At 42.3% G+C, this 27408-nt stretch overlaps 1 protein-coding gene across 1 annotated transcript in view; it reads left to right on the forward strand.

The window, feature by feature from the left end:
• Positions 1–2198: 2198 nt before the first annotated feature.
• LOC102004352 (tomoregulin-1-like) overlaps positions 2199–27408 on the forward strand; it is a 28061-nt gene continuing 2851 nt past the window's right edge. Inside the window, 3 exon segments of the mRNA XM_013520017.1 lie at positions 2199–2351; positions 22159–22284; positions 22626–22693. Coding sequence (XP_013375471.1) covers positions 2199–2351; positions 22159–22284; positions 22626–22693 — 347 coding nt within the window.

Raw genomic sequence — 27408 nt, forward strand, 5'->3', positions numbered from 1 at the left:
ACAAGCTCATTGACTAATTTAGAAGGGGCCAGGGGCTCTGCCAACGGCTGAGGTGCAGAGTTTCTGGGAGGAGACCTGGTCCTCGCCCTGGGGGGCCTCCCATCCCCGCCGGGTTGCAAGATGTAAACAGGCGCAAGCAGCAGCATTTCGTGGTGGAAATCTTAAAATGTTCTAAGCACCGCATTGTCTCACTAGTGTAAAAACCTGAAAGAGTTAATTTAAACTCGGAGGTATGATAGACATTGTGAAATGACAGGAAAACGCTCAAGGGTAAAGGGCAGCTGGGATGTGGGAAAAGAGAAGGGAAAGGAGGAGAAATTTTGTATGTATGTGTATGCAGGATAGTTAACATGGTTGTTCTACTGTCTTCTATTTCTTTGCTGAAAGAAGCTGTTAGTGAGTCCTTGATTGATCAATATTGCATGTCTCTGTTTTCATGAGAAGCCACTTTGAAGATATCAATATGTAATACAACAAGCATTGTTAATTCCCTACCACTTTGTAACTCTGTATTGTCTGTACTGTTCTTTTGCTATTTTGTTGGTTTGGTTTTTCTCCGGTACCGGGAACCGAACTCACGACCTTGCGCTTGCCAGGCAGGCGCTTTTGCCGCTGAGCTAAATCCCCAGCCCCGTCTTTTGCTATTTTGTGAAAGGTTGTCTGTCTGTTAATGTTTTCCTCCTTTTATTTAAAAAAAAAAAAGAGATGTCTCATTATCTGTGCACTTTTCTAGTTCTGTTAACTCTGTCCATCTTCGCTTTATCTAGTTTATATTATTACATGACTGAAACAGGGCCTTTTAACTTTCAGATGAATTAAAGCTTTTACAGTCATAAAACATGTTCTAAATGTGTTTTATTGTTCATAAAAACATTTCTGTTTTTAGGTACCCTTTTTATATTTCCAACATCAATTTGTTCCTTTATAAAACAGCCCTCTGCGTCCATGTCTCTGTTCAACCAACCTCAGATCAAATATCCTGAACAAAACTATATCTGTGCTGAACATGTGAAGCTTTCGTTTTCTTGACGATCGTCCCCTCAAGCAATACAGTATAAGGACAAATTACATAGCATTTGCCTTGTACCAGGTGTGGTGGGTAACCTAGAGGTGACATGGAGCATCTGGGAGGATGTATATTGGCTATACGCAAATGGGACACTATTTTATGGAGCAGACTTGAGCATCAGGGGATTTAGGCATCCACAGAGGACCTTGGGACCCACCCCCTGAAGGAACTGACAGGTGACTGTATTTTTGTTTCTGCCGTCAACCTCATCACACAAGCCTTTCCCTGCTTCACACGTATCCCATCTAATTCCTCCTAACACACAACTGAGATTCTACACTCAATTTAAATGGTTCCCCGCTATCCCGTGCCTTAAATCCATGTATCCCAACCAAGCGTCCAGTACTCATCCGTTGTATTCCAGCTACACTGGCTTATTGACTTTATTCCTCAGGTGTCTTTATCATACTCTCTCTTTCTTAATTGCCCTTGGTGGAAATTCTGTGCATCTCTAACACTTCCTCCCCACAGTTATACAAATTCACCTACTCATGGCCAAGCACCCTGTCATCAGGGGCCCAGGGGATGTTTCTTAAAGCAATCTGTCCTTGTAACACAGGGATGCACTGTTTGCCTGTTTCTCCCTCCATTTCCATGGAGACAGGCATGCAGTTTTCATGAATTCTACATTCCTGGACAGAGGTTCTATTTGTTGATATATTCGTGCCTCCTGGAGCCCTCTGAGGGGAAAGAGACAGATACAAAGGGGTGGAAAGCCGGGTAGATCAGAAGTCTTTTCAGGAAGGGAGAGCCTAACAACAGGTAAGACTTGTTTGAATGTGGGTAGCAGATGGGAATTCTGGAAGAGTCCACTAGACAATAACCTCTGCGTAGACAATTAATTCAGCACTGGATCTTCAACCATAGAGTTGAGTAGAGTAGACGGTTGACAAATATTTCTTATAGAAGTGACTGGGGTGAAAGCAGAATGATTTGTAAAGAAAACTATAAACCTTTCGTTGGTGTGGAAGGCTGAGGAGAGAGGGTAGAAGCAGTAAAGTAGCCAGAGTTACGGGTTGAGTTTCGCCGAGGCAGTAGCTGCAGGTTAAACCCCTTAATGTCATAGCTGATGGTGCACCAGGGAAGGTGAGTAGAAGAAAGCCACGGGGAAGGGCTGGGTGTCACCCTCATGACGCTGGTATTCTGCGAAGCAAACAAGCAGTGGAAGACTGATGGTGGGGAGAAGGATAATGACATTTTTGCAAACTGGACACAGCTACACACTCTTGTAATCCTGGCTCTCAGGAAGCTGAGGCAGGAAGATTATGACTTTGACTTTGAGGTCAGCTTGGGCAATTAGCAACTTTGCAAAACCCTCTTTAAAAAAAAAAATAATAGACCAGGCCCCAAAACAGGCAAAAAACTGGAATTTGAGAAGATCAGCATGTTTTGATAACTGATTAGATTCTGACAGGGAGGTGAAGCGTGAAGGAAGCATTGATTATTAAAACTGTGGTTTCCTTAAGAACAGAGAAAGAAGAGCACATTTATGGGGCAGAAGATGAACACACCTGTTGCGATACCTAGAGGGAGAAATTCAACAGGTACCAGTGATGAAGATTGGAATGAGGACGGCTTGGGACCTGTTTCGGTCAGCTTTCCATAACTATGACAAAATACCAGAGATAGTTAACTTATAGAAAGGAATGAGTTGTTGGTTTATAGTTCTGGAGTCATTACTGAGCCAGGCCTGTTTTCCTGCTTGCAGTACACCAATGACAGAAGCAGTGAGTTTCACAGAAGAGAACAGGGCTATTCACAAGGAAGCAGAGTGGTGGAAAAAGGAGTGCAAGTCTCTAACCCACTTCCTGAGGGTGGGGTTTAGGGACATTCATGAAGTGAAGAAGCAGGGTGTCCAAGCTGTGGGGAACTGTGAGTGCAGGTGAAGTGATCAGTGGTGTGATTTGTGTGAGCAGTCTTCATGGACCTTCATAGGATGCTTGGTCATAAAATGGTAGCATTAGCATGAGCTGAGGATGGAGTTTTAAATCCTTGATGGCAAAAGGTCACCTGTTTTACACTGCGCAGACCCAAGGAAAGAGTCAGTGGCTTCAACCAAGGTGACCTTAAAGTCCCTGCAAATTAACCTAGGTAATCAATCACTGTCAACATGGTACACATTTTGGAAGTGCCATAGGGCAAAGCTAGTGGGAGACTAATAATATATTTCTTAGTTGTATGATCTCCAAAATGAGTTTTGAAATCAACTAAAAGCAAGGAACTAAAGGCAAGAGAAACCAGAGGGTTTATTCTGGCTTTCCTTTGGTTTTACAAACTGTGACCAAGTGGTTATCACTTTAGGCTTCAGGAGAGGCAGCGAACCACTTAGCTCAGCCTCCTGAGTGCTGGGATCACAGGCATGTGTCACCACTCCTGGCTAGCTACCACATTCTTGATAACTATTGCCCTACAATTTATTGTAGTCAATATAAGAGGAATTCATGTAATCAGAGACTCCATGAGAAATTTATACAATTTTGCAAATTAGGTTTGCACGTGCTACTTGCATCACTCTTGGGTAAATCACTCAGGAAAAAAGTCCAGGTGGAATATATGAACACAGGCTTCATCACTAAAATTAGTCCTCATGCTAACGACTTTATGTCTTTTCAACTTTTGGCATAAACATGATATAAAAGGAATCAGTGATGTGCACTGAACCACCAAGAACATGCTTCTCTAAAAACCAATTTGCCAGTAAAAATATAATGTTATGCTTTGTAACAATATTTAAAAACACTAAAAATGTTGATCTCATAGAAGTGGAAAGTAGAATGGAGATGAAGAATGTGGGAAGAGCTGAGGGAATATAGGAAGGGTGGGGAGGGGCAGTGGGTACAAAGTTACAGACTGGGCTGGGGATATAGCTCAGCAGCACAAGAGCCTGCCTGGCAAATGCAAGGTCCTGAGTTCGATTCCTGGTACCAAAAAAAAAAATGCTCTCAAAGTTACAGACTGCAGAAATAAGTTCTACTCCATAATAGGTGAATATCTTTAATGATAATGTATTTCACATTTCAAAAAAATAAGACTTTGAATGTTCAAAAGGCTAAATATTTGAGGTGACATGAATATGGTAATTACTCAATTTTCATTGGTACATATTTGTTATGGTTTGTGTCTGCATGTCCCCCCAAATCCTGATGCAGTCATGGGGCAGGCTTCTACATTTTTGCTTGATCCATGCACGGTCCAATGTTGGGATTATGGGTGTAAGTGCTACACCTGCCCCTGTGGTGGGTAGTTTGTGTACAGTGTAAGGGAGGGAAAAACGCTGCTTGCCGCTGCTCCCCCTTTTTGCTCTTGCTGCTTTTGCTGTTTTCCACTGCCATGAACTGTTGCCCCCTGCCATGTGCCACTCTGCCTTGGAGCCAGCCAAGTATGGACTGAAACCTCCATAGACTCTGAACTAAATCAACCTTTCCTTCCTACATTTTGGGCTTCAGGTATTTTGTTTCAGCAATGAGAAAAAAGTAACCAAGACAACATTGTATATATGTTTGTAAACATCACACTGCATTTCATAATTGGGCATAGTGGAGCACCTCTGTAACTCCAGCATTCAGGAGGCTGAGGCAGGAGGATCTCTATGAGTTCAAGGTCAGTCTGGGCTACATAGTGAGTTCAAGGCCAGTCTGAACTACATAGCAAGACCCTATCTTGAAAAAGAAAAAATATCACATTGCATTTCATAAGTACATATAATTATATTAATTAAAAGTGGAAACTTTTTAAACTGAAAGAAAAAAATGCATGACAATATTTTGTAAATTGTCTGATCTCCTCTAATATTTATTTATTTATTTATTTGGGGGGTACCAGGAATCGAACTCACAACCTTGCACTTGCCAGACAGGTGCTGTGGCACTGATCTGTACCCCGGCTCCTCTAATATCTATGAGGATGTTAGAAACAACCAATTTTAGGCAACTGGTTAGTGTGCAAACCAATACTGGAAGCTGGATCCCTTATTCTGTGTATCCGCTATTTTTCCCCAGTGGAGTTTGCCTCTAGTGTGACCTCTGAACTCAGTCTCAAACATAGGTCTAAAGAATTGCTTCTGTAAACTACGAATGCCTTCATTTGGCCGGATGACTCTTCCCTGACTAGTGGATCCGGCCCAAGTGCAGCTGTCCACACTCGCCTTGGTTTGTCTGGTCTCATCATCTGCCCCTCTCGCTGGGACTCTTACCTTCTGCTCAGGCCAAATTCTTCCTAACCACCTGACGTCCGTATGTCTCCAGCTTTGCACCTTCACTCTCTATGCACATAACACCTTCTCTGCTTACTCTGGAGGGTCCTTGTCCTCTCATGTTCCTTTCTCACGGCTCTGACAGTCTTTTCCAGTCCCACCTGTCACAGTCTCTGAATTCCTCCAGGCTCTGGCAGTGATAGCTGAGTGAATGGACGAACAAAAGCTCTAGTTTGGCTGAGTTGGTCCGTGTGTTAGAGACCTGATCCCAAGCAGTGGAGCTATAGGGACGCAGTGGAATGTCACAGAGGTGGGGCCGAGTGGGAGGTCTTCCTGTTGTGGGGACCATGCCCTTGAAATGGACACTGAGACTGTAGCTTCTTCTTTCTCTCTTTTACTTCTGACCATGAGATGAGGTCTTTCTCTGCTACACATTCCCATCACCCACTATGATGTGCTGCCTTGTAAAAGGCTGTGAGCAATGGGCCCTCTGACTGTGGACTGACACTTCCAAAACTCTGAGCCCGAAGGAGCCTTTCCTCTTTTTAAATTTATTGCCTTGGCTATTTTGTTACAGTGACTGAAAGCTGACTAATGCATTGAGCTCCAACACTGAGCCTTCTTTTTTCTATTTGTTTAGTCACGTTTGAGTACATGAATGTTTTGTACATATACATCTATGTAGAATAAAAAATACTGTATTGCTATGTACTAGAAGTGGCTGTATTTAACACACATAACTCTGTAATAAGGAGATCCATAGCTCTCATATGCCCAATTTAAGGATGAGGGTACTGAGGCCCTTCTCCCACAACCATATTATTCTTCTACCACAGCTAAAGAATGTTACTAAATATTCACTGACCAAAAGGAGAAACCAGGTTTTTTTCAAAGAGTGAATTGTAGATGACAAAAATTAAATTGTAGATGACAAAATTTAAACCATGAGAAAAAGATAATGACTCATTTTTTTTCATTTCAATGTACTGATTCCTTGTACCTATAGTTTGATATATTGATAACCACAAGTCATTTCCACAAGTGACTTTTGAGATTCAGTAGAGTGTGATGAACTGATTGTCAACTTGAGTGGGAAACACCCAGCTGAATTGAGTCAGCACGGTTCTGGGCGTGGAGGACTCACTTCGAGGGCTGTTGTCAGAGCATTATAAAAGGAGAACAAGCGGGAAGGGTTTCAGCTGGTTTTCCTTGAACGAGCCTTGTTGCAGCTGATTTTCCTCGGTGGAGCTTCAGCTGTTCTCTTGGAGGAGATCTGGTCCTTGCCATTAACAGGGATGACTGCTGTTCTCTCTGGAGGAGCAATGGTCTTCGCCTTCACCTTCTCCTTCTCCTAGGACATGGACTCCTGGCTCTCTGCGCAGATTCTCAGTTTCCAGGACCAGTGATTTGGCCTGCTGGTGCAGGCTCTTTAGCTCCTAGTGCTGACTGTTCAACATCCCGACAACGTCCCCTCAATCTTTCATGGCAGATCCTTCAGCCTTCTCATGTGGACACTGCAGTAAGCTCCAGGCACTCAACTGGATCCTTCAGATTTCTAGTGTGCAGATAGGTCTTTCACACACTACGTTTGACTCTGTGGGTGGCCATTGTAGGCTAATAGGCTAATCTTGTAGACTTCTGTGTCTCTGTCTTGGTTACTTTTCTCTCATTGCTGGGACAAAATATCTGATGCCCAAGATGAAGGAAGGAAAGGTTTATTTAGCTTACAGTTTGTGGAGGTTTCAGTCCATACTTGGCTGGCTCCAAGGCAGAGGGCAATAGTTCATGGTGGCGGAACAGCAAAAGCAGCAAGAGCAAAAAGGGAGGAGTGGCAGAGAACAAGGCTCTTTCCCTCCCTTATATCATATGCAAACTACCCGCCCCAGGGCAGGTGTAGCACTCACACCCATAGTCCCAGCATTGGACCATAGATCAATAAAAAAATCTAGAAGCCTGCCCCGTGACTACATGAGGATTTGAAGGATATGCAGACACAAACCATAACAGTCTCACATTAAATCCAACTCAGAGCATGTGGAATCTGAGGAGACTTGTCTCAGCCCTGCAAACTCTTGGAAGCATTGACTAATACAGTAAAGTGTCCTCTCAAAATCTGTTACAATTTGTGATGTCAGTCCATGCTATACTGTGGCCATGTTCCAGACATGACAAAGTACTCGGAGCTTCAAATGATCTGTTCTTGGCTTTAGGCAAAGGGTCAGAAAGAAAAACTACACAGTTCTAACCAGGGAGGCCTTTTCCTTCCCTGCTCCTAAGCTGGAGTCAGGTTGGTGAGGCCTGGCAGAGCTGGTACCTGCTGTTGCTGGTCTCAAAGTTGCTAAGAGACGTGACAGAAGAGAGTAAGCACCAAATCTGAGCTCCTTGCTGTAGCGGATTGATACCTGGTGGTCACTTTATGATGCCCAGCTGAACTGAGTCAGCGTGGTGCTGGGTGTGGGAGGCCCACCTGGGGACTCTTGCCAGCAGCGTAAGAGGCAGACCTGGAGAAGAAGAAGCAGGCTGTTGGGAGCTGGTAGAATCTGTAAGAAGCTGTTGGTCATTTTGGAGGAGCTCGTCATGCTGGCTTTCCTGATGAACTTGGATGTTTTCATCCTCCAAGGAGCTTGGGACCTTGTTGGCACTGAGAATGGCTTTGGTTCATTTTGGGGGGGCTCTGGTCCTCACTTTGCACATTGCTTCCTGGCTCTGGTGGGAAAGATGATGCACTGCCGGTCTCTAGAGAAGCTTGCTGCATTAGCTTCCCTGATGGGAACTCGGCCATCTTGATCATTGAAAGAGCTCGGGACCTCACTGTTGCTGAGGATGGCTGTGGTACCTTTCGGGGGAGCTCTGGTTCTTCTGAGCATTGCTTCCTGGCTCCAGTGCATATCCCTCAGCCTGCTGACACAGATCCTTCATCCCGCTGGCACAGACTTTCTAGATTCCATCCCTGACCTTTGGGCATTCATAGCACAGATCCGTGAAACAGGACTGCATGAGATATTGTTATGGGCTCTGGGCCTCCAGTTGGACTTATAGGAGGCATTGTTATGAGCTCTAGGTCTTCAGCTGGACTCATGCAGGACATTATCATGGGATCCAGGCCCTTAGCTAGTTTCCTTGGTCTTAATGTGTGGACAGATTTCCTGCACTCTCTTGCATATCATTCTTTGGGTGATTATTATAAATAATCTTATAAAATATGTGACCTGTATTATATTGTTCTCCCCTTGCAAAAATATCCCCCACACCATAACACTCATTTTGTCCTATTAAGATTTATATTTGAATATGTGATTTTCTTTCCTTTCCCCCCACCCTCTATTTTATGCACTTATCACAGTAGACACTGAAGAGCCTTGGAGAGATTTCTGGACCCTTTCTTTGATGTATGCGATGAGTGAACTGAGTTCCTCTATCCATGTGTTGTCATCGGTGCCTTAGAATGGGATGACAATGGTATTGGAGATGGGGCATTTAAAGAAGTAACTAACAACAAATGAGGTCATGCTGGTGGGCCCTCATCCTGCACAACAGCCGTCCTTACATCAGGCGATGAGGACACAGACAACACAGGCCAAGGGATGGCCACGTGACAAAGCAGAGGGAGGAGGCCATCTGCAAGCCAAGGGGAGGGGCTCAGAAGAACACACCCTGCTGACATGTCGATCTCACACTTTGAGCCTCCAAACAGGGAGAAAATACATGATTACCTAAAAAACTGAAAGGCAGGGGAAGAAAAAGCTATCATCAGGCTAACACATTATTTTTGCAAATCTACAGAATTTGTTCTCCAAATGTGCATTTCATTTAGATGTGCTCTTATGTTTTCAATTTTGAAACTGTCAAACCAAAGGCTAAAATGAACATTCACTCAAAAGACTCAAAACTAAGTAGACAAATACAGAGAACAATAGAAGTGATATACTCCTCAACAACACATCACTCAAACTCTAAAATGAGAAGCTTACTGTGCTTGTGAATGTTACGGGGTTACTGAACATTCTGCACTCAGTGGGATGCAAACAGAAAGCAGTTTTCTATTTCTCTGGTACTAAGCTATGCTTTATTTCTCCTGAATAATATTTTGGATAGACTTTCTTATGGTCACTTTTGAGTTCTTGACGGTACAGCTGGTCTTTCCTCTCATGTCTAACACAAGGACTCCTCTTCCAATCTATCGGTAGGATCTGTGATTTGAGAATTTAGGGTAGAGCAGGTGGGAGTTCTTTTTCACTGTTGGAATCCAAAATGTCCTCCAAGAGTGTGCTGAAGACTTGATTGACAGCTGATGGCCTTTTGGGACATGACTGAATCACAAGAGCTCTAACTTCATTGAGTGAATGGATCCACTGTTAAATTCATTAGCTGAACGGGTTTAGGAGGAGGTGGGGATGATTAGATGAGCCAGGGCCTCAGACTGTGGCTTTCAAGAGTAGAGTTTGCACCTGAGCTCTTCTCCGGCTCTTTCCATCCCTGTCTCCGGGCTGCCGTGAGGTGAGCAGCTTTGCCCCCTGACATCCTTCACTGTGGCATTTCTGTCTCGTTACAGCTCTAAAAGCAAAGGAGTAGCTGACCATGGACTCAACGTTCTGAAACTTTGCTCTGTTAAGTTGTTTTTCTTCGGTCACAGTGACAGAATGCTAACGCACTCTTTAACCCTTTTTCCCCCTTTTCTTTCTTCAGAAGGGGACCTGTGAGTTGCTTTTCTCCCTCCCCTTTTCTTGGTGTCCCTATCTGAAATGGTGAAGCAGATAAAAAGAAGGAAGAGAGGGTCAAATATCTCATATTTACTTGCTAGGGTTGATGTCCCTTGCTTGGGATTGCCTGACTTTCTGGGTATTCTACCTGGCCACGGGGGCCCTCTAGTAGCAGAAGACCAAGCACTGGCTTCTTGTGGACAGTACCTGTGCATTCTTCTGAGACATGGCAGGTACCTTTAGTGGCCCATTTCTTTTATCTGGGTGTACTTTTTCCAGTGTCCTCCCTTTCCATGTTCTGCTCCTTCAGGGAACTTAAAGCTTCTTACTCTGGGGTTCCTTCATGACAGTCATACCAGACATCAAAAGTAGATAAAATCTAGTTCTTTTTCGCGGTACCCATGGAATTACTGACTGTGCCAGTGTGTGGTGCCACAGCTGCCCCTGAGACCTCTTCTCTTCCCTGCCATTTCCCTTGGTTCTCCTATCTCCCTACTGACGTAGGGACAAAGGCTGATTAAAAGGTCACTTTCTCAGAAGATATTAAACCAAGGAATAAGATAAGAGTGCTTCATTCTAGTGAGCACCCCCCAGATTTACAGTTAACCCTCCTGGAGTCCACCTCAAGCCCTGGCTCCTCCCCCCTGGTCCAGAGACTGGGCCACACTGATGTTCTTCGGGAGTGGTGGTGGGATGGTTCTGGGAAGACTGATTTCTGCCTTTCATCCCAGAGGGAGAACCTGACCATGAGGTCTAACTGTTTTCTAGGTTAGAGTATGAGGTTCTAATTCCTCTTAATCTATACTTGGGCTTTAGTCCAGAAAAAATATTATTTAACTTTTTAATATTTTCTGTCATTATCTACTGTTTTTAACCTTGAACAGTGGGTGACTGCGCTCAGGTTTCTAGACTGGAATTCTGAAGAACAGAAGGGCATGACGATGCAAGTCTTTTGAGCTGTGCACCGAGAGTGCGGCGGGGCCCGCACGTATGCACGTGGCCCACAGTGGGTGCCACAGGGCGAGGGGACGCTGCCCTCAGACGAAGACCTTCTCCTATTCTCTTTTGCAATCTAGAACTCTTCCGCATGCATTTTGATACATATAAGAAATTGGATGGCAACCAAGACAGTTTGAAATGATGAGACGGACTCATAACCATTAAAGTTGGTTTCACAACTGAAGAGTTGATCATTAGAAAGCGCAGGTCGTGAGAGAAACCTCAGCTATACTGACTCGGTATTCCAGTTTTCAAGGCTGTGACGAATGAAGGTGGATTCTTCTCTCAAAGGCTTCTACCTTGAGAACATGACGTCTAGAGGCAAAGATACGCATTACCATGAGTGGCTAGGAGGCCTCCCCGTTGGTCTCTGGAAACTCTGCTGAGGATTTGCATTACCAGCAGGCAGGGGTGTGGGAGACAACCTTTGATTTGTTGTTTGCCCCGTGCCTGCTTCCAGGTTGCCTCTGTCTTTGGCTTCAAATCTGGGATATGCGAGGTGAAAGGCAAACCCGGGAGCTGGGGTATGGCTCGGTGGCAGAGAGCTTGCTTAGCACGCAGAAGGTTCCATGTTTGATCCCCAGGCCTGGACCTACCCCTCAAAAACACAATGGAAAAAGAAAACTGAGGAAATTCACCTCCGTGTTACTCTGCAAGCTTTAATATTCCCAGCTGGGTTGTTTCTATGTTTTTAAATTTTCTTATGTTTATTCTATATGCAATATCCAGGACTTTTAGCTGTACTCTACCCAATTTCTCCTCTTCTGAGTCCTTCTTTCTTTCCTTCCCTGTGCAGTGAGACCCCTAGAACACTCCCCTGAAGATTTCGCAAGTTTCGCTGAGCCGTACAACCCTCTCTGAAACCAACAGACTTCAGTCTGCTTGGTCCCGTTAGACTGAGTCACGAGCACCACAACTACAGGTTCTGGAGGGGCTGATTCACTGCTTTCTCTCCACCATCCCTTTTACTTCCAACTCCAGGAGGCATCTTGAGCTAATCTGGCCTCAGCGGGAGGGTTGTGCAAGAGCCCTTTCTCCCTTTGAACTATTGCACAGAATTTACAGAATTCCATGGGTGCTGTACCCTTGCTTTGTTCTGTTCATGGAGGCTTCTTAATCCATTGTGATTTTAACACTAGGTGGGAAGGCATGATTTTAATTTTATCCTCTCTCCAAGCCTACATTTTAATGGGCTTTTGAAGCTTAAATTTTTTTCTCAATTTTGTCTTCTAATTTGGATAAAGAAGCTCTTTCAACACTGCAAGAATCCAAATTTCTAAAGTCTCCCTATTTCTCTTCCTTTCTGCTTGAAAACTGGCAGTTTCTTTTGAAACTCTTTCTGGTCAAAAGAATTTAATGTGCACTTCTAAAATTCTGCATCCCAACCTTCTCTGGAGTCACACGTCATTAGGTATCTAATCTGCCTTTAAGGTTATCTTGTTTTTGCCAAATAGTAGCCACTGCTTGACAGTTTCCAGCTTGCGGACTGGTAAGCCTTTGCTGCTTCTACCGGAGACATTTGTGAGAACAGCACTCAGACTTTGCTACTGATATTTTTTGTCGGTGAAGATAAAGTTGGTCAGGCTTTGGTACAAGCAACCCCCAAATCTTGGTGACTTAACACAGCAAAAGCTGTGATTTCTTACACACATACAGTCTGTTCTGTTTTTCTGGTGTGGCTAAGACAATACATTTTTCACAGTTTTTTGATACTGTGGCATCCCCACTCCCCTGTGAAGGTTTTTCTGTGACCAGCACAGCAAGGGATCAGAGAGCTCAGCGAACTATGTACCTGCTCCTTGGTGTGATGACCTGGACTGGATATATATAAGTTTATGTTTTTAGTGGATCATTGGACAGAACATTCTTTTTATTAGTGTGTGCTTGCAATACATACTTATGTTCATTTTGTGGAATTGGTAAGTGCACATATCTTATATTAGTTTTGGTCCTTTGACCTTCTTCTCTTCCCCACTTCCTCAGAACTTTCATTTGCCCACATAGGTGGGAGGTGAATAGAAAGTATGTTTTTCCTTTGTGTCCAGAAAGGGAGAGAGAATGTATATAGTGAATGCCCAATAGAAGAACTACAGTTATGTCCACCACCATGATCACAGCAAGAGTGCTCTGCTTAACTCTATGCTGAACTCAAAAGTTAAATAAAATTTTTCATTTGCAGAAAATGAAAGAGTCCCTTGATCCAAAATTTAAAAATACTTATCATAGCAAAAGTGCTCAATTCAAAACATCCTTGAATCATAGACTACTTCAAACCCTGCAAGGTTGATTATAATATCACTTGAAAGTTTTACAGTGTGTAGGAAAACTTGCAAGCTACATTAGAATTCTAATCTCTAAATCTTTGAACATCCTGAAAGTGCTGTCATGGGTACAAATCTGCTATTATGATTATAATTGCATTCAGAGCAGGAATATTTAGAAGAAAGTATATAGTTTGGTAATCTTCCCAAATTATACGCTTGGTAGTAAGAATTAGGGATGTGGTAATTCAGAAATCATATTTTTGGAACTAGAGTACAAGGTATTTTATGGAGCGTTTTAGGAGATATGGTTCTGTCAATTTCCCATTATTGATATGAGATAATCAATGTGACAAGAAGAGAAGTTTATTTTGGCTCATGGTTTTGGAGGTTTCGGTCCTGGTTAGTTGACCTTGTTGCTGCTTCTGCACCTGTGGCAATGCAGCACACAATGATGGGAGCTTTGGAAAGACACTAAGCTCATGGCCAGGAGGAAAGAGAGAAGTAGGGGAGAGTCTCACAGTACTCTTGAGAGCATTCAATCAGTGACCTAACTTTCTTCCACTAGGCTCCAGCACCTAAAGGCTCCATCCATCCCCTGCCAGTAAGCCGCACAGGCTGGTAACCAAGCCTATGGGACTTGGAAGTTCATTTGAGACCCCCCATTATAGCAACGGTTATATTTTATTTAAATTGATATAAAATATTTCACAGGATTATTACCAGCAGAAGGGATATAAAAGGTATGTAGTCCAACTTCACACGTTTGCGTCCCCAAGTACACGCTCACTGCATGTACAATAGTGTGGCTGGTGTTGTCAAGAAACTGCCCCAGAGACCAACTGGTCACTGATGAGGTATACAATGGGTAACCTGGGAACTCTTAGGGAGATAAGGACCCTGATGGCCAATGAAAGAGCATGGTGTGATTTTGAGCTACTTACCCAATAATGAGATCCATTGCCACTTCTGTCTCTATATTGTTTCACTTTGTTAATTTCTTATTTATATCTTACCTATCTTCAAGATTATTCAAGGTGGGCTAGGATGTGAACTATAAGGATGGCAGACTTCTACTTCTAGCCATTGAGGGAGAATCTGACTTGTCATTTGCCATAAATATCCATGAAATTGGACACTTATTTTCAGGTTTTGGACAAAGGTGGTACCAGACAGGTCCTTGAGGGAAGGGAAACATGACGAGCCCCTTTGCTGTCTTTTCAAGACAGCGTCCCCAAGGCTGAGAGGGCGGGTGGAGGCTATAAAGGCTGCCAGTGTCGGGAGCTGGTAGGTAAGGGGAGACACCTGGGGCAGCGGAAGCAGGGGTGCAGGCTGAGAAGGTGCCACAGAAAGCGAGCTTAAATTTTAATCAGGTTTAATCCGAAAGTCATCTGCAAAGCTTGATATAGCTTCTTGATAGGAGTTTAAACCCGTGAGGCCTTTAACCAACACGACTTCATTTCAAAGTTTTAGATCTTTTTCCTTCCTCTACCGCTGAGTAATGCGTGTACTTTTTGCACGTATTAGTCACATCCCTGAACTGTTGTGACAGACACTTAGGTGTTCATCCAATTTCCAAATAAAAGGTCAACTTTTGTCGGACAAAGTCTTACAATCGTAAATTTTAGAACCACACTTTTAGAAGGTGCTATTACAGTATGATAAAATACGTGTGATAAAAGTAAAGGGTAAGTGTTCTTTTTATTCTTTTTCTTTCCTTCCTTCCTTTGCTTTGTGGGGTTGGAGATCAAACCCACAGTTCATACATACTGAGCATGTGTTCTACTGCTGAGCACTCTCCTAGGTTTTTGTTCTTTTAAGTTTTTAAATTTAATTTTCTTTTTTTTTTTTTGTGGCACTAGGAATTGAATTTGTGTTAAGTGACGAGCTACTTTCCCGGGATTGTTATTTTATTTTGAGACAGGATATTACTAAATTGCCCAAACTGGCCCCAAACTTAAGATCCTCCTGCCTTAGTCTCCGGTGTAGCTGAGATTATAGGCATGTGCCATGCCTAGCTTAAGTTTTTAAATATCATTTAAAAAGTCACTATTTTCTCATAGTATATTGATATTTGTCATCAGTTATTTTTCTCTTCCATCTTTAGTCATAGAGTTTTGTTATTTTTAAGTTGCTGCTGTTATTATTTCATGCTAATTTATTTTTCTCTTGCACTCATATTAATTTATTTCTTGGGGTATAACCTAAAATGTAATCACTACCTTTGACATCTACACGCAGGAATTACAGATTTACTTTAGTTGATACCTTCATTCAAAAAGCAATAATTGAACAAGTACTAGCGCTGGTTTGACCTGTGTGATAAGAAGAGTGGACAAAGATGGAGAAATCGGAGGCGAGCTTATCACCCGGTTCCTTCATTTCTTACCTGCTAACCTAAAATAGGCAGAGGACTAGGCCATGTTGGTTTAGAAGCACATCCAGTCAGCTGGCCTCTGAAAAATACTATATTTTCTTAGGTAACAAGAATAAATATAATCTAATACATAATTTTGGTCATGATCAATCATGAGAAACTTGGCTTGCCTGTCATGAAAGAAGCTAATTAAACCAGGCGTAGTGGCGTACACCTATTATCCTAGCACTCTGTGAGGCTGAGGCTGGCGGACCCAAGTAATCTAAGGACTTATTGAGAACTTATCTCAGAATAAAATGAAGGCTGAGGATGTGTCTCAGTATAAAGACCCTAGTTCAATCCTCAGTATTACTACAAAAACAAAACACAGAAAAACTAAATAAATAAATAAAAGACTCCAAAAACCCGAATTTAAATTATTTTGCTGAGAGTGTTGTTGAACACAGAATGTATGGTTTAAAAAAAAAAAAAGGTGAAACTACCACTCACGAATCGGGTATTTTGATAATGTTTCAGGGAAAACTTGAAATTCTTCCTGTCATAATAAAATATATGCGATCAGATATTTTTGTGAAAATTTTAATGCAAATCTCAACACAAATTAGTAGTTCTATTCATATGAACCAACTTAGTTCTTTCTTAAATTTTTGGTTCACTGTTTATCTTATAAACATTAAAAATATGTGGACTAAGCATTAAAGAAGATTAGAGGTTGGAGTTGTAGAGATTTTTTTTCCAAATCAATGCCCAGGAAAAAAGTTAAATTATCACGGTGATGTTGTAAACTAGAAAGGAAATAGGTGGAGGAAGATGCAGGAGAACAGAGTGTAACGTAACCTAACAGCTCTTTCAGCCTGTTTTCCAAGCTACTTTGCCTTTATAACATTAGACTTTTCCTTTTCCTTCTTTCTTCCCTGTAAAAAACTAGTCAGTGAATTAATTAATTTTGATGCTGAGGATGAACCCAGGCCCTCAAACTAGGAAAGTGGTCTGCCACTGAGCTGCAACCCCAGGCCACAGTGTCACTTTCAAAGTCCGTATTCTAGTTATTTCTTCTTTATTCTAATAAAAACAGGAAGACTGGCTAAGAATCTACCTTTCCATCTCAGGTGCTTCCTGACTATCATGAGTATGGTCTGTTTTCACTGTGCATGAATATTAGTGATATTTAATGCACTATTAGTGGTAGATGTACTGCCTAGACCCTTGAAATTCATTTGAGAATTGCATAAACTACAACTACTTTAGGTGGCAATAGAAATTTAGAGATTAGATAATCATAATGGAGATCATGATGAAATGTAACATTATTTAGATATTTCAGGTTTAAATATTGATTGTGTACATAGATGGCAACTACATTGAGTAAAGACTCTTGGATCGTAAGTTTTGCAGCAGTCTTTAGACTGCAATACATTTTCTTCTTGGATTTAGCATTAATAGGAAGTATGCAATAAACTTGATTATTCTATGTTGTTTATCTGGATGCAAAATTTTTATTTCCTATTTTTGAAATGACAGTAAGAGACAGAAAGGCAGGGCAAATCAGATTATGGTCTCTTTCATATCTTTTGCTTTGTGGATGGTGAGAACTTTTGGTCTGCAAACTCAGATATTGTGACCTTGACAATAGCTTCTGTAAATGTATCTTGCATTTTTTAGTTTTTTTTTTTTTTTTTTTTTTGGTCTGTCTTTTTGAGACAGGGTCTCGCTATACAGTTCAGGCTGGCCTTGAGCGCACTTTGTAGCCCAGGCTGGTTTTGATCTCACAAGGATCCTCCTGCCTCAGCTTCCCGAGTGCTGGGATTATAGGCGTGCACCACCCCGCCTGGCTTCTGTAATGTATCTTGAACTGTGTTGTAGATAGCGTAAACTGAGGACCCAGACATTTTAAGGGAATTAATTGAAGAGGATGAAAGCAACATATAGGAGACACTACCCATGTTTACTAATGATGAAATAGATACAGAAACATCCTGGGACCAAGTATTTCCTGTACTAAACTGTTGATAATTATTGTAATCTCAGCTTCAATACTTTAAAAATATGAACTCAATTCCTACTGTATGCTTTTAATAGAGTACGATACTTGCTCTCGAGGATTTAGTTTGGTCAGAAAATGAGACGTACAAACAGCTTACATTGTATACAGTGGCGGCGGGGACGGTTGACAGGAGAGGGCTCAGGACCACTCACTGCTGGGATAGAAACATCTTTGGCTCCACACAGTTGGGCGTTGTGCTGCCTGGCTCATTCGTTCACTTATGCAGCATACGATATTTAGGCAATGTCACGGAAAGCTTACACCAGAAGAAATAATGAGCATCTTTCCCCTTACACATTTTTGTTTCCTTTCCTCTAAATTATATTTCAAACACTGCCTCTGTTACTTTGTGTTATTTTGGCAATTTTCTCTCTTGATCTTGTAAAAAGCAAAGCATAAGCACAATGATATAGGTAGAGTAAGCAAAATATTTTCTATTTTAACTTAAAATTTTAGGAGAATTATCTTATTTGTGAATTATAATTTATTTAGAGTGAAAGCAAGCTAGAAAAAAAAACAGAGTGGAAGAGCTTAGAAACAATTATTGTATTAATTTTCTCAATTAATTTTCTTTTTTTTTTTTTTTTTTTGAGACAGGGTCTCACTACGCAGTTCAGGCTGGCCTTGAGCTCACTTTGTAGCCCATGCCGGCCTCGAACTCGCAACGATCCTCCTGCCTCAGCCTCCCGAGTGCTGGGATTACAGGCATGTGCCACTACGTCTGGCCCTCAATTAAATTTTGAAAGGCTACAATCCGTGAACTTGTGAAATTCCTGGAGTGTAAAAGCAACACAGAAACTACGGTATCTTCTCTCCTCCCCCATAGGCACCAGCCTTTCTCCTGCTCACCCCTGAGGGCAGCTTCCTTGAACGCCTTTTTCTTATTTCTTACTTATTTTCCCTATGCGTTTCACAGTCCCTCTGTTAAGATTTCTCAGGTTACCCAGTTTCAGGCTGCTCCTGGATTACCACTGGGGCAAATGTGCTTTCCAAATTATATTCTGAGAAAATCTCTGAGTATGGACTTTCTAAAGTATAATTTCAGCAAACCTGAAATTTAAAGAGCTCTGTTTCCTGGTTTTAAAGGGCAAAGAATAGACTAATTATAAGAGAGAAATTCAATTTCCTTAGAATTTGGTCTCATTATAAATTCATGTACCAGAGTTTATATTTTACCTTCACTTTAATTTGAAGTAAACTTCAATTATTTAGAAATCATGCTAGGGAGATCATAAAATAGAAATGAAAAATATTATATCATGTTATACTAAAATTTATAGCTACAACCTATCTCTATCAGAATGCCTGGGACGGAGAAGTACTTATTAAATAAATAAATTATACAGAAGTACATCTTGTAACTTAAATGAAGTGAATGTATTTACAAAATAAAAATCCCCCAAAATCAAATTTTATAAGAGAATTGAAAGTGAATATAATTTTAAAAATAGACTGCCTTTTTTTTTTTGTTTTGTCTTTTTGAGACAGCGTCTTACTATGCAGTTCAAGCTGGTCTTGAACTCACTTTGCAGCCCAGGCTGGCCTTGAACTCTCAGTGATCCTCCCACCTTAGCCTCTTGAGTGCTGGGATTATAGACGTGCGCCACCTTGCCTGGCTCTTAGACTGCCTTTTACTTGCAAATTTTTATCACTAATCCTTGGCCTGAGAAGTGAAATGAAAATAGCTGAGTCGGGGAAGGACTGATTATAGAACAGCCCCATAGCCTTCTACGGGTCATTCCTTCCTCTTACCACAAACTGACTCAGAACAATCTGACTGCGAGAGAGTTAACACTTTACTGCCCTTTAAAGGTAGTATCAAGAATCGACATCTAAAGCAGCATTCTAACTGGTTAGTAGAAGTGTTTGCAATCTTAAAAAAGATTAGACAAATTGAGGGGTTTTATTGACTCTAGTTCAATGCTTGAGTATGTGATTGATGTTTTTTAATTTTAAGCTTCCTCTTGTGTCATTTATAAGACACCTGGCTATCATGCATCATTTCCTGGTCTTTTATGATGACAACTCAAGAGAAGTCAGATTTGGGAGGACTAATCAGAAGCCAGGGTGCTGGCACCACATGGCCTTCTCTGCTGTCTACACCTTCTGTGATAGACAAGTACAGACGGGGACTGGAGGTGAATCAACACAGCAATCACCTCTGGGAAAGAATACATGGTATCGCATGCTTGTCAGGTACCAGGCACTGTTTGAAGCGGTCTCCCAAACTTGATACAGTAAACTTTCACATTCAGCATGGCACAGGGAAAGAGAGCCATGCTGGCCTCACCAGGCCACAATTTAAAATTTCTGGACTATGACTTTAAGACCAGCTGGTCTTGAAACAAGTTGAGTTGGCTTTTGATCCCCATGAAAACAACACGTGAAGCTAACAATGTAAAGGAGATGTTTGTTTTGGCTTACAGTTTCAGATGTTTCAGTCCATGGTCAGCTGAGTCCACGGGTTTAGGCCTGTGGTGAGGAAGGAACTTCGTGTGGGAAAACAGCTCACCCCACAGAAGCCAGGAAGCAGAGAGAGAGAGGGAGCGTGTGCTGGTGGGTTTCCTCCTCTGCCTTGGCTCTGTCCAGGACCTCACCCTGCTAGGCGGTGCTGTCCTCTTTCAGGGCAGTGTGCCCCCCCAGTGTGCTGTCCCACATGCCTGTCACCTGTGGAGTACCCTCACAGATGCACTCAGGTGCATCTAGCAGTGTGATTTACTAATTTCATAGGTCTTTCTCAATCCAGTCAAGTTGACAACCAAAATAACTGGCACAGAAGTCAATCTTCAGGGAAAAAATCTTGTGAGTTACCTTGATTTAGTTTCCCCCAGATGGCTACAATTTGAGGGGAAGATGCTGGAGCTTTCAATTCACGGGATGTTTCCTGCTCAAACCACCAAAGAGTGCTTTGGGTTTTCAGAGTACTCTTGCAATCTAGGGCAGTGTTTCCTTGGGTCGTCCTGTGGTAGTACCTAAAGCTGTACAGGATTAAACCCAGGGCCTTGAACACGCTGAGCAAAGCTCTCCCACCAAACTGCATCCGCAGATCTGTAACGTGGTCTTTTATTTTCAGAAGGTGTACATTGTTTTGAAAGATGAGGTCATCTGAGGAAAGTCTGTTTGGGGCAGAGCAGCGGAACTCTTACATCACAGCAAAGAAGGGGAAAATGTTGCTTAGACAAATGCCACTAAGACAGTGTTAGTTGATTGTCTTGAGTGGTAAAGGAACATACAGACGTGATGGTTATTTGGCCATTTCACCCCTTTCCTAGCTCTCACTACGGTGTTCTTTCCTCCATGATTATAAATACAATCTCCCTGTTACTCATATATGCCCATAAAGAAAGCAGACAAATGATAATTACCTTTAGTCTTTTATTAACATTCTGTGACCTTTAAGTTCCAGACGCTTGGGCCACACATAAATTGCTAACAAGCCTCGCTGACAAGGTGACAAAATTAAGCTGCACAAATAGCCAGTTTGAAGGGTGACCCCGGAGGGAGCCAGCTGGCCAAGAAAGTCGATGGAGAGGCCGTGAGTACTGATGTGCTGCTAAGGGTTTACACCTCAAAGTGTGCACACCGCAAGCAGCACAGAACGGTTGGATTTAGGAGGCATCAGAGGCATGCTTGCCTGCAAATACGTCTCTATTAGTCAGCTCAGTAACCAAAAGCCTGACTTTCTTTGGGTGGAAACGTCGATGAAATACTTTAAACAACAAACTGCTTAAGATGGCTTTATTAACTTGATGGGATCCTTTGACATTATTTGAGTGTATTTATCCATTCACTGAGTGTTTACTGAGCGCCTGCCATATGACTGGTCTTGAAAATAGAAGAGATACGGCAACGCTCACCTTCTCAGTCAGGACTCAGTCTACTTCAAAACACTGAAGCTCTCAGAACCGCAAGTCTAGGGTGAGGGAGGCTGTGGAGTTAAGTATAGCTGATGGATTAAGATGCATAAATTCTGTGTATGTAACATAATCCAATTGAAAGAGCTTAATCAGTGACTATCATGATCAGATTTAGGTTTGAAAGCTATACCTCTGGCAACAGTATAAAGTAACCAAGGGAGCTAGAGGGCCGGGAAAGAAAACTAAGGAAGCCATTTTCCAGGCAAGATATGATGAAGGCCTGAACTTCACTGGCTGAGTTGGAGTTTAAAGAAAGATTTGGACCCAAGAGCTGTTTAGAGAAACGGGGGCAGGGGTGGGGTGGCACATTCCTGTAGTCTCGGCTATTCTAGTAGAGGCAGGCAGATTGCAAGTGTGGAGCCAGCTTGGGGAACATAGCGAGACCCTATCTCAGGATTTAAAATTTTGAAAGGGGTGGAGATGAGCTCGGTGATACAGTACTTTCCTTGGCCTTAAGCTTGTGGTGAGGAAGAAAGAACACAGCAAAAAGGGTGCAGCAGAAACAGGCTACGCGGCGCCGCCTGGTAGCCAGCACGCAGGCAGAGAGGGAAAGAGCCAGAGAGGACGGACCCACACCCGTGGCCCACTCCCTGCTACAGGCCTCGCCTTCTGTCCTCATCACCCCACAGCGCGGTCAGATTGTGACCCCACCACTGCATTCATCTGTTGGTGAAGGTGGAGCCCTTATGAGCCAACCACTTTCCAAAAGCCCCGCCTCTGAACATGTGAGAATTTGAAGGGACATTTTGTCCCCTAAACTGACATTCATGGAACATCAACTGACATTCACAAAACACATCATGTCCTTGTATAATTCTCCTTGGCTGTGGGCCAGTTGTCCTGTCTTCTAGGAAATGAAACATGGCAGAAGCAATGACACATCACTTCAGAGCTTAGGTGATAAAAGACTGTGGGCTGTCTTGCCGAGAGTCTCTCACTGGCTCTTCTTGCCCAGCTCCCCTGATGGAGAAGGAGGATTACCCACCGAGGAGTAAAGGGTGACCTCTGGCAAGTGGCCAGCAAAAGACTGAGGTCTTCATGTTCAGAAATGGGTTCTTGCCAACAGCTAAGTGAGGCTTTATCTGTGGCTGCGGCCCCGGTTGATGCGTTCATTGTCATCTATGAGACCATGAAGTAGAGGACCCTGCTAAGCCACTATTGGATTGTTGTTTTAAACCAGTAAATTCTCAGGGATAATTAGTTATACAGAAATAGGTAACTGCTGCAGACACAAATATCTTCACAGTCAGTGAGCATCTGGAAAACCTAACAAAATCTCTTGTCATTGGTCTGCCTAGTTTTTCTTCATCCTCTTCCATTCAACCAACCCATTAGTTAATGTAGATTACTACAACCATGAATCCCAACAACCAGACCTGCTTTCTTTCAAATAACACGAAAGATGTCTGAGAAATCAGAGTTAGGGTTACATTTTTCTATATTGTTTAAATCTATTTGTGCTGTATGTTAGGAGATGTACATACTCATTTTATCTTTAAGAAGCCTCTGTACTTTAGCATCATAAATCTTATCTTTGCCATTGTGAATATGGGCATGATTTTGATTCCTTTACCACTTAGTTTGCTTTCTGAGGACATGATTAATGTCACCAAGTTTCTTTCTTTAATCAGCTACTTAATATGTGCCCATGTATTTTGGATATTGCCCATAAGAGAAGAAATGCTAAGTCTATTGTTTCATCAGAGATTCCTTCTAATCTCTAGGGTCAAATTTCCAACTTTCTTTTTTAAATTTTACTTTATTATAGCACATTAGTTTATGTGATAATGCATTTTGCTTTGGGAGATCCCTTCCTGCACTAATGCACTTTGATCATTTTCACCTCCCCCATTATGCCCGCCTGCTTCCTCCTCACGTCTCCCTCATGCCCTTCCTCTTCTCTAGGACTTTCCCTTCTTTCCTGTCATCTCTTTTTTCCTCTCTTAAAAATTGTACCCAGAACTTCTTTTATTTTTGGTACCAGGAATCAAACTCAGGACCTCGCGCTTGCCAGGCAGGTGCCATGCTGCTGAGCTACATCCCCGACCCAAACCCAGAACTTCTTTGTCACAAATGTAACAAGCCCAAAATAACTCTTCACTTCTACCTTCTACATATGAGTCCCTTCATCTTCCAGGTCTTGCTAGCCAAATTGTTCATTTTCCTTTTTTCCTATCATTGGTAGATAAATCCTCATCATAGTCTCTTAGAACAAAAGAATGTCAAAATTACTCTGTCTTCATGGAAAATCAGCCACTTTCACGTCCTCACTTTTTAGCTCTGTGGGCTCTTTGATCAGAACTGTGCTTGTCCTCATTTCCCTTGTCTTTCAGAGACTAGCTGCAATGCCACACCCTCAGTGACATCTTCCCCATTTTTTCCCAATTGGAAAGAACAACTTATTTTTCGGACCTTCCACAGGACTCTGCCTAAACATTATCTTGCCTTTCATACTTCAGTCTGTGCTGCATTTTCTAAGGACTGTTCTGAAGAATACTAATCCTTTAGAAACATCCATAATAAATTGCTCTTACATGATGTTAGTTTAAAGAATTTTGCCTACTGCTATTTTTCTCAAGAACATCCTGACTTACATTAATATACTGATGTTTCTGAAAGAACTTATAATAGAAACCTACAGTATCGTCTTAACTTCCCTTCTTTCACTGCTTTCTCATTATCTTGCAGAACCCTTTGTCCTATGCAGTATCTGCTTTCCCACTGCCATATTTCTTAGTATCCCACATGTGTTTCAGGCATGATTGTTTCTTGATGATTTTTGGATGCGCAATACATTCAGAGACATCTCAAGCAACAGTCTGGGGACGTTTTCTTCTGGATAACTCCGCCAGAACTTCGACGAGGCCTCTGGGAACTAACAGACATAAATTATGAAACTATTACCAGAAGGAACTGACAGAGAAATTAGAATTGCTGGAGGCCACTATTAGGGAAAGAATGAATGAACTACAACATAGGATTCTAAATGGAACAATTATAAACTTGTGGAATATTATCACTGGCTTATTGACAGAAAACATAAAAGTGATAAGAAGCCAAGTATTCAAATTGTATATTGCAGCATTAGTTCTTCTGGATCAAAGACTAACGAGTCAGCCCAGTCAGAGAGGCACCAGCGCGGATAGGTGCAGAATTCACTGAACAGTTTATACTAACGTACACGTCACCAGGACTTGGGTGCTCTCGTGCAGCCTGTGCAGGCACAGTGTTACAAGGGTTGAATCTGTGGTTACATGAGCTGTGTGCTGCTCACTTACCTCCTAACAGAGTGAGGAGGCGCTCATCATTGTTCTTCTGTGCCTCCCTCAGAAGTGCCGTGTGGAGCAATCAGCAGGCACTGTCATCCGTTTGGTGTCATCCAAAGCATTTCATTTGGAAGCAGTCACAGCCCAGCAGCTCTAGTGGCTTTATTCCAAAAACTGAACTCAAATACATGTTATAGCTCATTTTATTATATGAAATATCACCCGAAGAACGTTGGTGTCAACAAACCTGCATCGTGCATGTACTTTGGCTCTACCACTTCCAGATGAACAGTACCCTCACTGTCTATAATGAAGTCAAGTTGTTTGCTACGTTGATCATCTGTGTTCATTTTATTTTTCTAAGCTGTAAACATAGTCTGACTTTGGTATGGTTTCTGTTATATCTGTTTTAGCCTCCAGTTAAATCTATAAGTGACAAATGATTTATTAATATTAGAAAAAAACCAGGTGTGGTGGTGCACACCTGTAATCCCAGCACTTGGGAGGCTGAGGCAGGAGGATCATTGGGAGTTGGAGATAAGCCTGGGCTACAAAGTGAGCTCAAGGATAATCTGAACTGTGTAGCAAGACCCTGTCTGAAAAAGACAAAAGCAAAATTAGGAAAAAGTAAGAGTTGACCACCTGAGACTAAAACCTCAGAACTGTCAGAAGCAAAAATGACACTGACGAGGTCACTTCCTCACAACTGAGGAGGTCTTTTGTCCTGGAGCTATTGGTTGGAGGAGCTGCCAGGTTTAACCTTTCAGTGAACGCAGATCAACCACTGCTAAAATTTGGCTCTAACGCGTCCTCAAAGGCTTGTGTATTAAAGGCTTGGTCACCAGCCTGTGGTGCCACGGGGGAGTGGCAGAACCTTGGGAGGTGGACTCTAGTAGACGGAAATTAGGTTACTGGGGCGTACACTTGAAGAGACACTGGGACCTCAGCCTCTCCCCTCACTCTCTTTGCTTCCGTGCTGCTCTGAGGTGAGCAGCTTTGGTCTACCGTCCACTCCTGCTTCGATGTGCTGCTCTGCAAGAGGCTCAAAGTAGTGTGGCCAAGTAACTATGGACCTACACATTCGAAACCATAAGCCAGAATAAATCTTGATTACCTTTAACTTGATTATCTCAGGTATTTTGCCACAGTAAAGGAAACCTGACTAACACAGCCGTCAGTTGTCTGACTGATAAATTTCTTAAGGAAAACATTGATCCTTAGGTTAGCTGGTTACTTATCAAACTTCTCTTTCCTTTGGCTATTGTGAAATATATGGATTAAATCCTAGTTAAAATCATAAAACTACAGAGATATACTTTGTCTCTGAATCTCAGTGTTGACTTGGCACACAAATGGATATAACAAAACACTTAAAAGAATTTAACTTTGACAACTCTTGATTCGACAAACTTAAAACACTTCCCTTGGAATTCATGCTTTGGCTTACAATTCCAGTGTTCTCAAAAAAAAAAAAAAAAAAAAAAAAAAAAAAAAAAAAAAAAAGCAAAACACAGTAGCATAAATGATCTGGGCTATTTTGCTATATTTGTAAAACTAAGTGTTTTTTTTTACAACTCATTAACTTAATTATATTTAAAGATTCATGAAAAGGCTCTCCATTTTTATTTTTCTTTTAAAGAGTCTTATTTTTAGACCTTCAAAAATTGAGAACAAAATACAGAAATTTTTTTTTATGCTTCACCACCCTCAATGGAGAGAGTTTCCTTAGGTCACTCCTCCTCTTTAATCCTGAGAGTTTCTTGTATTATGAACTTGAAGCAGTGGTACACTTGTTATAATTGATGAGCCGGTATTGATACACTATTATTAAATAAGACCCACAGTTTGTGTTAGAGTTCGAACTTTGTGGTAAGGTTTTGTGTAGGAGCCAGCCTATGAGCTTGTACCTGACCAAGGGGAGACAAAGATGAAACACAGAGACGCAGAACAGCTGGCAGTGTGGAGGGCGGGGGCTCTTGTCTCCCTTCTACAAAGAGCCCCAAGGGTGCGCCTGGGCTTTATTCACTCAGACACGGGCACAAGCGTTAGAGGTCCACAGGATTTGCCTGCCCCCACCATCCATGGAACTTGCCCGGGTGAACGACGGGATCTCAGCTGTTTTCCTTTTCCCGACACGTCAGCGCCTCTGCACGCCGCCCTTGTGAGGAGGGCTCACAGGGGAGGCCAGTTCGGCCTTCATCTTCCTAGCTGCTCTCCCACAGCTGCACAATTACTTATGTATAGTCATGAAACCGTACAGAAAAGTTCCACTGCTCTAAAAGCTCGTGTGAGTCACAAGTTCATCCCTTCCTGCCCTCTGCCCTCCAGACTCTCCAAACCCCTTGCAGCCACTGAGCTTTTCCCTGTCTCTGTATTTTCTCTGTTCCAGAATTTGAGGTAGTTGGAATCACAGCCACTCAAACACTTTCCCTAAGCAACACCACTTAAACTTCCTGCACGCGTTGTTATGCCTTTGTAGTAAGTGTCTCTTCCCTCCTTCCTTCCTTCCTTCCTTCCTTCCTTCCTTCCTTCCTTCCTTCCTTCCTTCCTTCCTTCCTTCCTTCTTTCCTTCCTTCCTTCCTT

This window comes from Chinchilla lanigera, unplaced genomic scaffold, assembly GCF_000276665.1.
Source record: "Chinchilla lanigera isolate Chin_1 unplaced genomic scaffold, ChiLan1.0 scaffold00053, whole genome shotgun sequence".
NCBI classification, from domain to species: Eukaryota; Metazoa; Chordata; class Mammalia; order Rodentia; family Chinchillidae; genus Chinchilla; species Chinchilla lanigera.